Below are 14,327 nucleotides of genomic sequence, written 5' to 3' on the forward strand. Positions count from 1 at the left end.
GCGGGTAACTAAAACAAAAAAGACACGCTGAAGTAAACCCACAAGAAAAAGACAATGTGGATATAAAGAGTGGCCAGGTTGCAACAAACGCCGTAGGAATGTAGTCGTCGACAATGCAAACAGTGCATCAGAGGCTTCTTGACAAAATATCAAGATACCGGCTGCCTTCTCCAGGCAACTCCTGGCAGAGTTGCTCAACAAATTCGGTGGCATCACTTTCCGCCAACCATTCCTCCAGTTCAGCAGATAACGCCGACCTTAGTTTGGAGGAGTACTCCATAATCTCATGGCGTTCGCCTGTCAAGTTGCACGGGGCATTCTATGCCACTCTAGCCGCAGGTTTGGCGCCACGCCGACCGAGCAATGTAGCCCCATCGAGATTCAGCTCGAATGCACCCTTTTGTCGGTTATGGTCTCGGACTTGCTGCCGCGCTGCAGCAGCCACCGTAGCCGAATGCTGACCGTAGCCCCGGTCCGATCGTCTTTCGCGTTCTCGGCCACGGGTCTGTTCCTGGTCCCGGATGTTCGTGTTCCGCATGCTCTGCTCCAGGTCCTGTGCTCCGTTAGATGCGGCAATCCCTGGTGCGGTGTGAGCGGCGTCGCCATCGTTGCCCCTCGCTTCGGGCAGCTCAGACTGATCCTCCTCCTCGCTCAGCTCTTCGTTCAGCTCTGCAAGGCGTGATACACCTGCAGCACGGGTGCCAACGTGCTTGCGTCGTTTGTCTTCCTCTTCCTGACGATGCACGGCATAGCCAACATCAAATACTTCTCGGAGATTGACGGCGCCAGGGGATCGGAAGTCCGAACGTCTGTCACCATCGATGATCCGATCAAGCGGATGGAATATTCCTTCTGAAGCCACCTTTCTAGGAGTACTACCGGGCTCGCGTACCCATGGGTGGTTCAGGAATTCGGCGATTGTGTATCGTTTTTCAGGGTCGACGTCCAGCAAGTGGGAAATAAGCTCCTTTGCGGACTCGGAAATATCGTCCCACCAAGGCGACAAGAAGGTGAACTCGCCCTTAGCGACTTTCTCGGTCAAGGCCTCAATGCTCTCGTCGTAAAACGGTGGGAACCCACAGAGAAGCGTATAAAGAACGCATCCAAGTGCCCACATGTCAACAGACTTGGAGTACCGCTCATCCTTGACAATCTCGGGAGCCGTGTAGCCTACAGTTCCACATGGGGTTGTGGTCTTCGTTTCCCAGACGACTTTAGACAGACCGAAGTCGGCGATCTTGATTTTGCCGATCCTGCCGGCACCTTGGCCAGGGATAAATTCGCCTTCGTCGGCTTTGTCTTCATCGCCAGCCTGCCTAGGCTTTGGACTCTTTGCAGGGACAAACGGAATGGGATAGAACAAGATGTTTTCGGGTTTGATGTCACTATTCAGCACTTAGTAAGGTATCCAGCAAGGTATCCAGGGTAGTAGCAATCCACAGCCTGTTCTAGGTAAGAACATACCGGTGCACTACCCCTTGTTCTTCGTGAAGGTATTCGAGAGCTTTAGCCACCTGGACGATGACGTGCCGAGACAACTCCTCGCTAAAATAAGTGAGCTTCACGATCTGGTGGAAAAGCTCGCCTCCAGGTGCTAGCTCCAAGATGATGTAGTAGTACTGCTTCGCCTCCGAGAACTCGATCAGACGGATGATGTTGGGGTGGTCGAGCTTCCGCATAATCGCCACTTCCTTAAGAATGTTCGATCGCTGCTAGTGGTCAGCAACCAATGCATTGCATGCGGGGCCAAAGCTTCTGCTTCAAGTATCGTTGCAGTTTTGTCAAGATACAGTGGCGGGCAAGAGTGAAGTCGAGGGAGGAAGTAAGATGACGTAGAAAAAAAGACAAAGAAAAGGGCGTTCCCACCTCTGCAGCCTTGGGCAGCTTGGGCTTGAAATTCGGATGAAGGCGGTCGTTTCCCTATGTTCACAAGCCCATGGCGTCGGTAAAAAGACGGAGAAACATATTGCAAGAGCACGAAGCGCAGCAACACAATTCCATCTTAAAACAGAAACAATAGTGTGGTTGGTTTGGGGCTTGACTGCACACTGGTACAGACATGCGGAAAGTGTACGAGACATGCGTAAAGTGTACGTAAGGCAGAGGGCCAATGGTGGGGGGGGGGGGAAGAAAAGCAGAGGCACACCAGGAATGGAGAGAACAAAAATAAGGAAGCATACCTGGGAGACGTTCATCTCGTATTTGCGAACTACTTTGATGGCAACGTCTTCAGACAACACCCCCGTGCGGTCTCGAGCACGGTATACATTGCTGAAAGCGCCGTCTCCCATCTTCTCGAGGAGGAGCCATCTCTCGAGTCCAGGATACTTGGGAATTTTTCCAAGACTCTCTTTCTCGTCGGCCACGAGCTGGGCTATCCCTTCGTCGGCTACCTTTTTGTTCTTAACCTGTGGCTCTTTTGGAGACGAGTCCATGTCCGACGCTGTGGGATTGTGTCTTTGGGTATGATTGTGACGAGACGGCGAAGTTTCTTTCGGGGTGGGCTGCCCGTCATTGACGGCGCGAGCTTGCTTCCCTGGGGTCAAGTTAGCAAAATGCATATGTTTTATTTGGCGGCGCAGCGGTGATTTGCTGGGTCACGAACCATGGCGAATAAAGTTTTTCAGCTGCTGTATTGTCGACATTATGGGCAGCAAGAGGGCAGAAAAGCCCAGGGAGGAAGAGGAGGGCAAATGGAGGTAGAGGTAGGAGGCCGGGAAATGAAGCTACCGCGCAAAATGACAGTTTTCCGTGATACTCTTGCAGTGCCCCAGTTGGCAGGCGTGAAACTTGGCAGCTGAGGTATTGAGCCAGTCCAGAAAAAGGGTTGGCAAAAAAATGGCGGATCAGATCGGACGCGAGGGCATTCCGGCTATTCGTTGTATCGCGACTTCTGTGTGCCTGAACAGAGCGACAATGAGAAGCGAAAAAGAGAAGACTAAATCAGGCGCTGGTAGCGGTATCCCTGGGTGGGAAAAAGTTGCAGCGACGGGCTAGCCACGATAGTATGTCGCCGAGATGACGTCGGAAGAGAAACGGGCGAAGAAACAGGGCAGTAGTCGTGGTGACAGAGTGGGGAGAATCTGCGTCAGCGGGACAATCGGATGGAATTGGAGAAACAAAGGGCGGGTGCAGTGAAAGCGCAGCCTATTTCCCATCAAAATTCAGCGACGGGGACCGATCGGACAGGCGAGGAACAAAGAGGAGGAGCAGATGCGCAAGGGGGCAAAGTCTGCAGGATCAAAGGGTAAGTTCGACGACGAAGCGGCAAGTGGAGGGCGGAAATTATTGTGCTCGACGATAAGAATGTCAGCAATCGGTTGCGAAAACAGCGGTGGACAAATAGTAGAGTGGGTGCAGAGAGGCGTAGTAAGCCGTTCAGAAACAGAAGGAGCGCAAATGGAGAAACTGCGAATGCACGATGCATCGGTCAGCAAGCGCTTGCGTGCGGACGCAGGAAAAAACAGTTTTCTGGTTCCTGCCTGCGCTCGAAATTTTGGGGTCTAACCCCTCCAGCAGCTCCGGCAGGGGGCGCCTTGATTGACGTATGACGTATTGCTCACTTCCCGGCCGTCGTCATAATTTAACAGTCGCAATCAAGCCCAGTTTTCTGCGAAGCTCACGGCGAAAAAGGTGCCTGCCTGCCAATCAGGACACGAGAGGACGAATGCCAGGCGCAATGGTGCGCTAATAAATGGTGGAGCCCCACTAAAGGCCGCGCTGCTGAAAACGGGGGATGATCAATCCGTTGCGTCGCGAGTCTGGGTCTCAGCCTTCAGCATGCCTTCCAAGATTTGGAATGGCAGGCTTCGGCGTTGGGTTCCACTAGAGCTAGCCAGGCCGAAGCCGACTTCCCGCCACAAGGCCCAGGACAGGCGTGCGGATTTATGTTTCATCTGTCGTTTGGGCAGCTGGTGGACATCTCTGCAGCAGTGCACCCCACGAAAGGTAGATACCACACGCTGATCGCCTCTGGAACGCTGATGGCCTGCAGACAGAGACTCCCCAGGGCTGGCCCACCAGTGGGGAAGGACAGGCACTGTGACGTCAGAAACAGGCCACAAACCAGGCCAATATTTGGCATCCATGCTGACAGGACGCTAAGCCCAGGCAGATGGAGCGCTGTCAGGCACCAGAAAGACTCCCATTGGCCGCCAATTCGAACCCGCCTTAGTATCATCTTTTTGCTTCCCTCCGTTCTCCGTTTCTTCTTTCTTTTTGCTTGGTCCGTTTTTTGCTAACAAATGCTGTTCTTTTATTTTTGATTTCCGCTTTCTGTCAGCCCCTGGTTTTTGGCCATTCTATCAGCTCTCGGTGAGGACGAGAAAAGGACTTAGTTTTCGCGTTCCCACAAACTACATTTATGTCGTATAACACCCAAAAGAACCCATCGGCGGGATCCATCCGTGCCAAATTCTTCGCATTCCATTTGATAGCGAGATGCCGAATCAAATATTTTTTTGCGCAGCTCCAGATGTCTTAGGATAGACACTGTTGTTTTCCGTCTTCTTCGACCCTCAGCTGGTGGCAACATGCCGAACGACAGTTGAAGCGGAATGTAGAAAACTTTGCCGACTTTGCTCGCTACCTTCGTCCACACGTCAAGGCATATTTCTATCCATATCAATTGCATATTCCAAGTTTCCTTCATCTTGATTTCGGAGGGCGTGGCTTCAAAGCGGAAGAAGCACATCTCTGATTTCCCGCGTTCCACAGTTCTATGATTTCCAGCTTTGGCATTTCTAGAGCCATGCGTCCTGCAAGCTCAAGCACATGGTTCCCGCCACAGGATGGCGAAAGGCTGCTGTCTGAGTGCGAGAGTTCTCAGCCGTGGCCAAAGACAGTCTCTTTTTCGTAACAGCCGGTAAACGCCTTCGGCCTCCTTGAAAAAGGCTCTTGCGTCCACTGCATGGGATTGGGTCAAACTTTGTAGTACACGGCTTGCTTGGACTAAAGAAATGCCCAGCCTCGGATAGTCAGCCCTATCAGCAATCGTACAAAGCGAAGATGTGTGAGAGGAGCAGACGGATATGTGTAGTTCTTGGAGCGAGTTTGGCAAACGTTCATGTTCGAATCCGCAGATAAAATCTACAACATCAGCTTCCGTCTTTTTAATGGTGTGAGAATGTATGCTTAACTATACATTTGATTGAACACAGGCGCTATTGTTCTACATGTAAATCGTGAATGCTTCGAAACGCCGATCCTAGCTATGACAAGATGAGTTGGGGGCTGATTGCACGGAAAAATCACCGGCAAATCAAAAACCTCTTAACGATATCAAGTCGTCGGAATCGGCACACTATATCCTTAGCAAGCACAGTGAGATCCGTAGTAAGTGACGATGACCCAGTCAAACGATTTGGAACAGCAGGTAGACCTACTACCAGCCGACCATGCCAATGCCAGTACAGATGTAGCCAGCCGTGATTTGAGGCTAGCCCCGACATCTTCCAGAGTTTGTATGCCGTATGGTCGCTGTCCCAAATCGTTCACAGTCTCGTATGGATAGCCTCGACTTAACCCGGAAATCAGGAAAGAAATGCTCGGCGTCGCTCCACGATGCGGCGCTCAATTCCAAAACCATGCCGTGTGCTTTGCTTTAATAGTCTCCGAGCCACTTTTAGAAGCGGCCACAGGGCTTGCGTAAAGGCTGTATCGTTAAATCGTTCTCGTGTAGGATTTTCCTCCTTAGTGCATTGGGAGCAGTCATATTTGTCTGAACAGACGTGGATATGTAACTGCCGGATGCATCCGAAACGTACTTTCCGCTCGGCTTGCACAAGGGAAGCAAACTGTTCCACCTCTCTGCCATCGAGTACTATGTTTCGGAACGTTACTCTTCGAAGAAGCCTTGCCAGTCGCTGGAGACAGCAGCATATGCAGCAAGGGTGCTCCAACGCATCTTCCTCTCCCTCCAAACTTTGAGAGCTGCTAGGCTCCTTTTTGAGCGCTTTAGTCCTGGTTTGTCTGGCTGCATTTTGAGAGATTGACGCATCTGCAATCACTCGTGTACAACGTAGTCCCAAACGAAGACGCGAATGTCTCAAGGTAGCGTTTCCTAGGAAGCCATTGTGCCAATATGTGGGATTCGAGTGCTGAAATGCGAAGCTTCACATAGTAAGGTAAGAGGAGTACGGAGTAACGACTGTAAAATTCGAGGTAATTAGAGAACATAAATTGTTGGTGGTCATTGGTCACGTATCCTCTCTGCACGACTCTTCTTGGTTTTCAATTGAAATTGCACTGTTGGCTCTTGCAAAGATCTCGGACCCGGGTGAGGTCAGCGACCTGAGCCAGTTGTAAGTGGGTAGAGATCTTGGGCGCGTGATCTTCAATTTTTGAATTTGTTCGTCAATCTGTCCGTTAGTCGATCACATGACCATAGATCTTATTGCTTTATTTTCTTGTTTATTTACATACCCGGCGCGTGCGCGCCCTTTTATTTCACCACAGTTCACACAGCGCTCGTGTCTACCAAGTACTCGTCGAAATTCAAAAGTCTTTCTTACTCCTGCTGAAGTAAGAATTCTTTGAGCTGATTCCTCGTGCAGAAACTAGCGCAGAGACCGATTAAGAAACTGGTGCAGGGACCGGCATGAAGACTGGCGGGGAGACTAACTAGTACGGGGACTAAGTACGACGTAGGAAGCATAAAGAATGGCACAGAGAATGTCATAGAGAGAATTGGTAATTCAAACATCTTTTTGCTCAATAGAACGTTTTCAAATTCTGTCGAAAAAAGGGCAAAGATCAAGGGACGTTGTGGCTAGCTACGATTCTGTCAAAACAATACCGAAGCCCCCAACTTCACCAGAACAAAGATTGACTCGATGAAGTGCCATTTTTGCTCCCTGTAGATTTGCACGGTTTACCCCCGGTCGAAGTGGCAGATGGCAAGCGCCGGATAAAAACGGGGCGTTGGAATTTGATTGAAGAGCAAGCCCTGAAGCTCAGCTTCTTTTCTGTTCAGAATTCATGTGACCCCGACTGCCCCGTACATCCCTTTTGATCTGCTATTGCTGCTTTTCTGGGGGGGGGGGGGGGTTTGTGAAAACTGGTTGCTGTTTATTAGGTGCCCAACGTTATGCAGGTCGGAATGACTACAAATTAAAAAGACAAATCATACACCCTACGGCAGCTTAAAATGTTGCGGTTTTCTTCGAGTCTTTGTTTGTGACGACCCTGCATGCCCATCAAAATAGAACCTTTGCCATGCAAGAGCCAGAAGTGTGCCAGCATGAATACTTCTCATATAACTCTAGCAGATCAGAAATCAAGCCGCTTACAATTAAGGTTTGTTGACATCCGAAAGCGCCGTCTCTCCTATGCTGCTAAAGATACGGCATTGCTACCCAACCTACTTGTCCGACATCTATTGGCCAGGACATGCCGCAATATCATACAGATATGACAAGATGAATAATTGGCAGTTATATTGGGGGGTGGAAAGGCGGGCGCTCAATTGGGAGGGGTTTAAAGGAGTGCTCCCGGCGTCATGGAAGCTTTGGCGTGGGTGGCAAATTTACAGATCAAAAGAAAGTAGGACGAAGCCATCCCCAGCCATGTGGAGTGCCCTTGGCCACGAACACATCAACCGCACCGCCCAGTAGGAGCCGGAGCCTAAGACCCGCGGCACCTGGAGCATCCTCTCAACATGTCTGATCACGCTTTCTCTGTGTGTGTGGACGTCACTGCATCTCAACCTGCCTGAGCATAATAAAACTAGCAGTCAGAAATGGAGGAAGGTAGCCTTCCTCATCGTCGGCTTGCTGGAGCCTGAGATAGTGGCGATTATGGCGTACCTACAGTTGTCTGAACAGTGAGATCTGACAAAAAGGATGGAAGACATATTGAACAAGATGGTGCTCCCACAGGCGAAGGAAGTGGGCGGTTGGTTCACCGAGCTTCTCTTCTTGCTTCACATGAAGGAGAAGCCGGATACAAAGAACTCAAGAGACCAGGACAGCGATCAGGCCAGCGACCATGCGATTTTGCCATCCCACAAGTCGCGCCAGTACCGTTGGTCTCACGTACTCAGTTACTTGGCCGTCATGGGTGGTTTCGCCTTCGACAACAGTCACGCTCCCGAGAAGATCCCGCTGCCCAATAAACGTGCGCGCGTCACGCTGACCACGACGGGCATCTTGTTTCTGGCCAAGCTAGAGCCAGACCTGATACCCGACATATCGGAGGAGCAGATCCGCGACAAGAGCAAAACCAACCCGCTTGCCAAGATTCTCACCTGCCTACAAGCCCTCTGGTTTTGTGCGCAGGTGCTGTCGCATCTAGGCCAGAACCTAGCCGTGACGCTGCTCGAGCTTAACACATCTGCACACGCGCTGTGCGCGCTGTGCGTCTACTTCATGTGGTGGAACAAGCCACTCGACATTGTCGAGCCCTTTTCGATTGATGTGCAGAGCGATCGTGCGGCCGCACTGTGCGCGATGTTCTGTTACAATTTCGAAGGCGGCTTTTACCATCTGTGCCGCTTCGAAGGGAAACCCTATCAGCAGCATGATTTATTGCAAGTACGAGGAAGGATCTGTCTGGACTTAGACGAGCTGCTGCAAAGTCCTGAGCAGCAGGAATCAGTGAACGAACAACATGTACACGACATTCAAGAACAGCCAGAATGGCGGAATCTTAGGTACAAAAACGACGAAAAGCGACCTTACTTTTTCGACAAGGTCGAACTACGCGCACCGAACTGCAGCTCACTTGACTATCTCCTCAGATACGTAAGCATGCCGCGCAAGATAAAAACCGGACTCAGCATAGACACCGATCCGGACATCTTTATCCGTTCTAGGTTAATACAATCGATTTTGGATCTGCCGATGTTGGCAGAGGAAATCGACGATGGCCGGCTTACCTGCTACCGCTCTTCTTCACGATCAAGGAGCGCGATGTCAACTTACCGTACTACGATACACTGTACCACGCCACACTCGCCGTGACTAGCTGCGTCTATGGTGCCTGGCATCTGATTGCCTGGGGCGGTCCCTTTCGTGGACGTACCGAGATGGTACTGTGGAGAGGCTCGGCCATCGGCCTGGGTGCGTCGGTAGTGGCAATTGCTGCACTCGTTCTTATACGATACATTATAAGTGTGAAAATGGATCTTACCGACTATTTTTATCTGTTAGTAGCATTACCTCTTTACTCCCTATGTGTGCTATTTTTGGTCGCTTGCAGGTTTTGTCTGGTCGTCGAGAGCTTTATCGGAATTATGTATCTTCCGCCGTCATGGTCGGCATACTTTCCGCACATCGGCTAGCATCCAGAAGTCGGAAAAAGCAGGCTGGAACTGGGGAGGGGTGCTGATCCGTTTTGGTTGTTGTTTTTCGTTCTTTCCAAGGAAGATGCTGTCATTTAATATCAGTTGCAATTGCGAGAATTTGATGGCGTATTTCGGGTGGAAACAATATATATTAAAGCGAGTTTCGTCTAAGCTGTAGAAGCTCATGCACGGTGGTACTGCATCTTGGCCTCCTTGTGCACGCACTTCTTACTGGACAGGCAGAAACGGGGTAGGCTATGCAGACGTGGCTCTCTCCTGCCCTCTCAAAGCTCAACACCAATAGGACAAGGGAACGGTCTTTGCACAGTCATCAATTTGCCAGTGAGGCTCCAAAAGCGCGCAGACTGGGCATCCTAATTCCTGCTTTTGTCTGGAGGGATCAAACAATGTCCACGACTTATTTTCGGGTTCTCAATACTATCTTATCATTAGTGGGACCTGCACACAGTCAACGATCGCAAGTTTACTGATCCTGTGAATACCCATCTTCGATTGTGCCAGCATGGCAGCAGTGCATACCATATCAGACGACTGGGAGGAGGTCCCTGACGATGACACATTCTCTATGGTGTCAACCCCAAGTTCAGACCATGACACAGTTCTAGTTCCCCGGGCCCAGAGAGAGTGCACAAATACCCCCCAACAGCATCGTGTGCACTCGCCCCAGGAGATTCCCACGTCGTCTGCCTTATCATCGCCATCCACCCCAATGGGAACACCTCGTGCATTCCTTCCCATGGTTGAGGCTCACTCACGCAGCCATCCGGCTTTGTCTTCTCTAAATTTCTTAGCCACTCCAACAGAACTGTCGCCACCTTATTTGGACATCGACACGGAGGCCTATATGAGTGCCAGCCATTTGGACGGACTCCTTGACAACAGAGGTGATGGCTCTAGTCATCTCGACAGCGCGCTTGCCGTCAACCGCGTTGGTGTCGATACTTCAACGCACCTCTGCAGCCTGGCAATGGTCGAGTCAGCCCGTAGCGAGATCGTTCGCTTCACCACCAACGAGCTGGCTCCTCTCCGCGCTCGCTTGGGCCAACAGATCCTGGAAGTATGCTTCAAGCTTGGCAAGCAGGTGGAATCCCTGCATGCCATTCTATCAAGTTTTGAGAGTGACTGGGATCCTGAGAGCGCTGGCTCGTACTTCGACCCTGCCCTTGAGGAATGGCTGCACTGTGTGAAGCAGGTTCTTGTGGCGATGCAAGCAGAAACCGAGTCCGTTGCTCTACATAGCTTGGACATGGACAAGGATACTCGTGACGATGTGGTGGACGGCAAAACCGAGGAGTTCCTGCAGTGCTTCTATGTGCGTTTGGTCGATCATACCGACAAGATGGACGACTTTCTCCCTATTATGATTTTGTACGCAGCTCCTCCTTCAACCTAGACACGAGGATCATCCCCATTCTTTCCAAGACTTTCCAAGACCAAGGACCAATGAACTATGAGTACATATTAACACAGACAGAGATCACAGAAATTTACTTGCATCCCAAACCGCGATACGCCCCTAACTGAACGAACTTGAACGATCGACGACATGCACCCGTCCTCACGAAACAGAGCGGCCGGCAATGAGAAAATGAACTGCATAATAAGGAGAAGACAATGGCGCAAGCTTATAATATGGAGCGAATTATTCAATGAGACATGTCACGGTTTTAGTCAGTGAAGCGAGCACCCGGATATGCAACACCAAATTTGATTTTCGATTTAACCTAGATTGAAAGAATGGAATAAAAGAAAATAGCATGTGTAGGGAAGCCCGTTCCCAACTGGTTGCATAGCGTATACATCTTTTGAATAAATGTCGCCGAAAGGTCTGTTCCGGTAATACTAATATCGTTTTCTTCAAATAGCATACCTCAATTGCTTTGTTGCTCGTCTAGCGAGGGGGTGAAAGAAAAGGCCTGAAAAGCTGCATCTACACGGACAGGGTATGCGAGAGTATGGTGTCATTTGGGAACCTTGCTGGCCACGCGTGCATGACACACTAGGCTTCACGTCTGGTCATGCATCTGTGGGCAGCTCGATGCCTGCGTCACAAAACAAGTTCTCAGACCCCGGGTGCGCTATCAAAAAAATCACATAGAAGATTGGATCCAGCACTGCTGGTGCGTTCTGGTATGATAATCTTGTGAAACTGGAGGATTCGTCGTGGGCCGAAGCGATGCGCCGCAACAGCCAGCAGATATCCTGTGCAAGGGCGTTTCGTGTCGCCAAGTCTTTGGCTACTGACTCGCCATAGGCGTAGTCAGTAGCTGCCACATTGACAAGGGTCTCCAAGGAGAGAAGCCTGATGTGCGACCCCGCAGCATTGGCGAGCGTGGCTATTTGAAGCTGTGAGAACGTGTCTTCGTCAACCCAGTTGACTGTCAACGGATAAATCTTACCGTCTGGAGTAGCCGGGATGCCGATCAGAGCAGGCCTTCCCGGGTACAGTTGCAGACCCTTGCAGGCAGCCCACGACGTGATGATGTCCCTGGTGCTGTCGCAGCAGACGATCGAGATTTCTTGTGGCGCTATTAGCTGTAATGCGTTCTCGCCATCCGTCTCCTGTTTGCCCCAAAGCCAAAGTGCTGCTGGCCCACAAACGGCATAGCGAATATGCGACAGCGCCTCATCCACGGCTGCAAAAATGCCAGAGTATCCTGCGGGTGTGAGAACTTCTAAAGGGTCCATCTGCGAGACCTGCTCTGCGGGCGGTGGTAGTGGTGATGAGAGCGGCCACGTGGCAGCAGTCGCAATGTGTTCCCAGCTTTGCAAGCTTGTTGAGGAGCACGACACTATGCCAGAAATGCTCAGCGGCGTCAGAGGCTCTGTTGCTGGAATACAAGGCAGAGTATGCCTTATTCTCTCGCTCTGATGCTGCGCTTTGCGACGTGGATATCTAGATACTACACGGCTATGAAGATCGGAGTAAAACATCCAAAGTTTATGCTTCACGTAGTCCCCTTTTCGCATCATTGCCTCCTTGGGTGCAGAGCAAGGCATGGCTTCGATTTTTGAAATGAAAGCACTGCTTCCAGGTTCAATTGCTTTCTTTCTGTGCTAAGTAGGTCAGTTTGGTCGCTAAATGTAGCGACACTATTGCAACACTTGTCAGCACAGAAATGCAATGACGAATATGAGGAGATGAGACGAGAATTCACAGTTTGAGACAGATTGGCTGAAAGCTGGGCTTTAAATACTTCTACATTGCCAACGCTGTTCGTCCTGAACGAAGCCGGCATTAACAGACTGTGTTGTTCAGCTTGTTCATGCCGGCTTGAACAAGAACTTCCCGAACACATTGTCTAGCCAATGACGTCTCACAGGAGCAGATAGCGATAAAACAATTTGGCCACACAGAGTTATGCGGATGAGCCAGAGAGCTCGGCACAGCTTTTGTGGCATTAGCCCTCTATCCTAACGCCTACTCGTACACCGCAGCGCTCCGTGGCTAAAAGGTAGACATTGGGACGTTCACTGGCGCGACAAGAGAGACTCCCTTTTCATAATTCCTCAACTTCCATCTTGTCTTGTTCGCTCGCATCGTCTCCAGCTGTTGCCGCATCCTTTCTCGGCGCTGTCGTTTCCTTGTCGATCATCTGCCGCGACACGGCCACGATGTTGTCCTCGATCAGCTGCTGGCCCACGTCCTCCAAATGCTTCTTGGGGTCCAGTTTGCCCACGTAGCGAGTCTTGAGCTGCTCTTTGGTGAGCTCTGTCTCCTCCTTGACACGCTTCTCGTAGCCCTCGGCCAGGCCGACGAGTTTCTTGAGCCGGTCCTTGTTCCGGGTACCCTCTGTGCGGAAGTCCTCCATCTGCAGGGCTTCAGTCCACACCTGCTTGTGCAGATTCATCAGCATGTTCTCTTCGAGGGCCGTCTTGCGGTAGTTGATGGCAATGGAATAGTAGTGGCGGTTCAGGCCGTGGATGAGCGCCTGGATCGACGGCTTGTTGAGGTGGCCGAGGTTGCTCGTGCTCTGTCGGGGTTCCTGGCCCATGATAAGAGTCTGCGGGCTGATCGAGCGGAAGGCGTCAATAACGACCTTTCCCTTGACCGACTGGATCGGGTCAATAACGACGGCGACGGATCGTGGTGTCAGCTGCTCAAACGACTGCTGGGTGTTAATATCCACAGACGACAACCAGCAGCCGAAGCCGGGATGCGAATGGTACCAGCCGACAACCGACTCAGGTCTGGCAGTCGTCAGCAAGGGTGGCCAGGCCCGATAGAAAGAATCGGGGGTGAGGGGAGAGGGAAGCCATACCTTCCCGTTTGGCGCAGCATTTCCATCATCTTTGTCTGGAACACAGGGTCTACGGCTTCAACACTAACGCCCGTACCGCTCTGTGGCATGGCAAAAACGTCCACGACCCGGACCGTGAAGTCATCGACAAAGTCGCCCAGCATCAGACCCATGACCTCCATTGGCACACCGGCACGGCCATGCCGTAGCATCTTGAGCAGGGCGAGCGACGAGATGTAGACGGTTTCGGAGTTGTCGATCAGGTTTGTGTTATCCTACGCCCAGTCAGCTCCCACCGCACAAGATGCAAAGAATGACGCCAAAGTAGCGGACATGAGAGGGCATTGATTCAAGCATACCGTGCTCGGCTGCGCTCCAAGGCCGCCCAGGCCACTGTTGGCAAACATTGACCGGAATCGGTGATCCATTTTGCGCTCAGTATGTGCAGAGAGGCGGGGGAAAGCGACGCAGCAGGCACCAAAAAGATATCGTGGTGTACGGAAAGACTTCTCTGTGGGGGCCGGAAAGGATGGTATCTCAAGTGTTGCTCGTTTCTCGAAGTTGAAGCTACCGGGGAGGCAAAAACGAGTTCGTGCTGGTTCATGGTGTTGACGCCAACCCACCGCAGCCTGGAGCTTCGAGGCGGAGACGAGCGGCAGAATTATAATATATAGTCACGTGCGGCTTAATGGGCTGGCAAGGCTCAAGGTCGCAGCTGAAGCTGACTTGATCCACACGCTATGACCATTATTATTAATGTCTCTAGCCTGAGAGTTGGGGGG

At 51.3% G+C, this 14,327-nt stretch overlaps 4 protein-coding genes across 4 annotated transcripts; 1 reads left to right on the top strand and 3 right to left on the bottom strand.

Moving 5' to 3' along the window:
• Positions 1-319: 319 nt before the first annotated feature.
• Positions 320-2,645, bottom strand: CMQ_1563 (calcium calmodulin-dependent protein kinase; the record flags this gene model as incomplete). The annotated part of the gene is made up of 5 exons (XM_014318642.1): positions 320-1,385; positions 1,465-1,709; positions 1,867-1,920; positions 2,181-2,536; positions 2,606-2,645. The coding sequence occupies 5 exons, from the start codon at positions 2,643-2,645 to the stop codon at positions 320-322; spliced, it is 1,761 nt and encodes a 586-aa protein (XP_014174117.1).
• Positions 2,646-7,841: 5,196 nt separating this feature from the next.
• CMQ_1193 (uncharacterized protein) lies at positions 7,842-10,697 on the top strand (the record flags this gene model as incomplete). The annotated part of the gene is made up of 3 exons (XM_014318272.1): positions 7,842-8,741; positions 8,813-9,059; positions 10,096-10,697. 3 exons carry the CDS (start codon positions 7,842-7,844, stop codon positions 10,695-10,697), a joined length of 1,749 nt encoding a protein of 582 aa, XP_014173747.1.
• Positions 10,698-11,320: 623 nt separating this feature from the next.
• Positions 11,321-12,304, bottom strand: CMQ_865 (uncharacterized protein; the record flags this gene model as incomplete). Its single annotated transcript, XM_014317944.1, has 1 exon — positions 11,321-12,304. One exon carries the CDS (start codon positions 12,302-12,304, stop codon positions 11,321-11,323), a length of 984 nt encoding a protein of 327 aa, XP_014173419.1.
• Positions 12,305-12,804: 500 nt separating this feature from the next.
• CMQ_794 (proteasome regulatory particle subunit) lies at positions 12,805-13,973 on the bottom strand (the record flags this gene model as incomplete). Its single annotated transcript, XM_014317873.1, has 3 exons — positions 12,805-13,495; positions 13,567-13,820; positions 13,905-13,973. The coding sequence occupies 3 exons, from the start codon at positions 13,971-13,973 to the stop codon at positions 12,805-12,807; spliced, it is 1,014 nt and encodes a 337-aa protein (XP_014173348.1).
• Positions 13,974-14,327: the final 354 nt, after the last annotated feature.

The sequence above is a fragment of the Grosmannia clavigera genome, assembly GCF_000143105.1.
Source record: "Grosmannia clavigera kw1407 unplaced genomic scaffold GCSC_140, whole genome shotgun sequence".
Classification (NCBI taxonomy): Eukaryota; Fungi; Ascomycota; class Sordariomycetes; order Ophiostomatales; family Ophiostomataceae; genus Leptographium; species Leptographium clavigerum.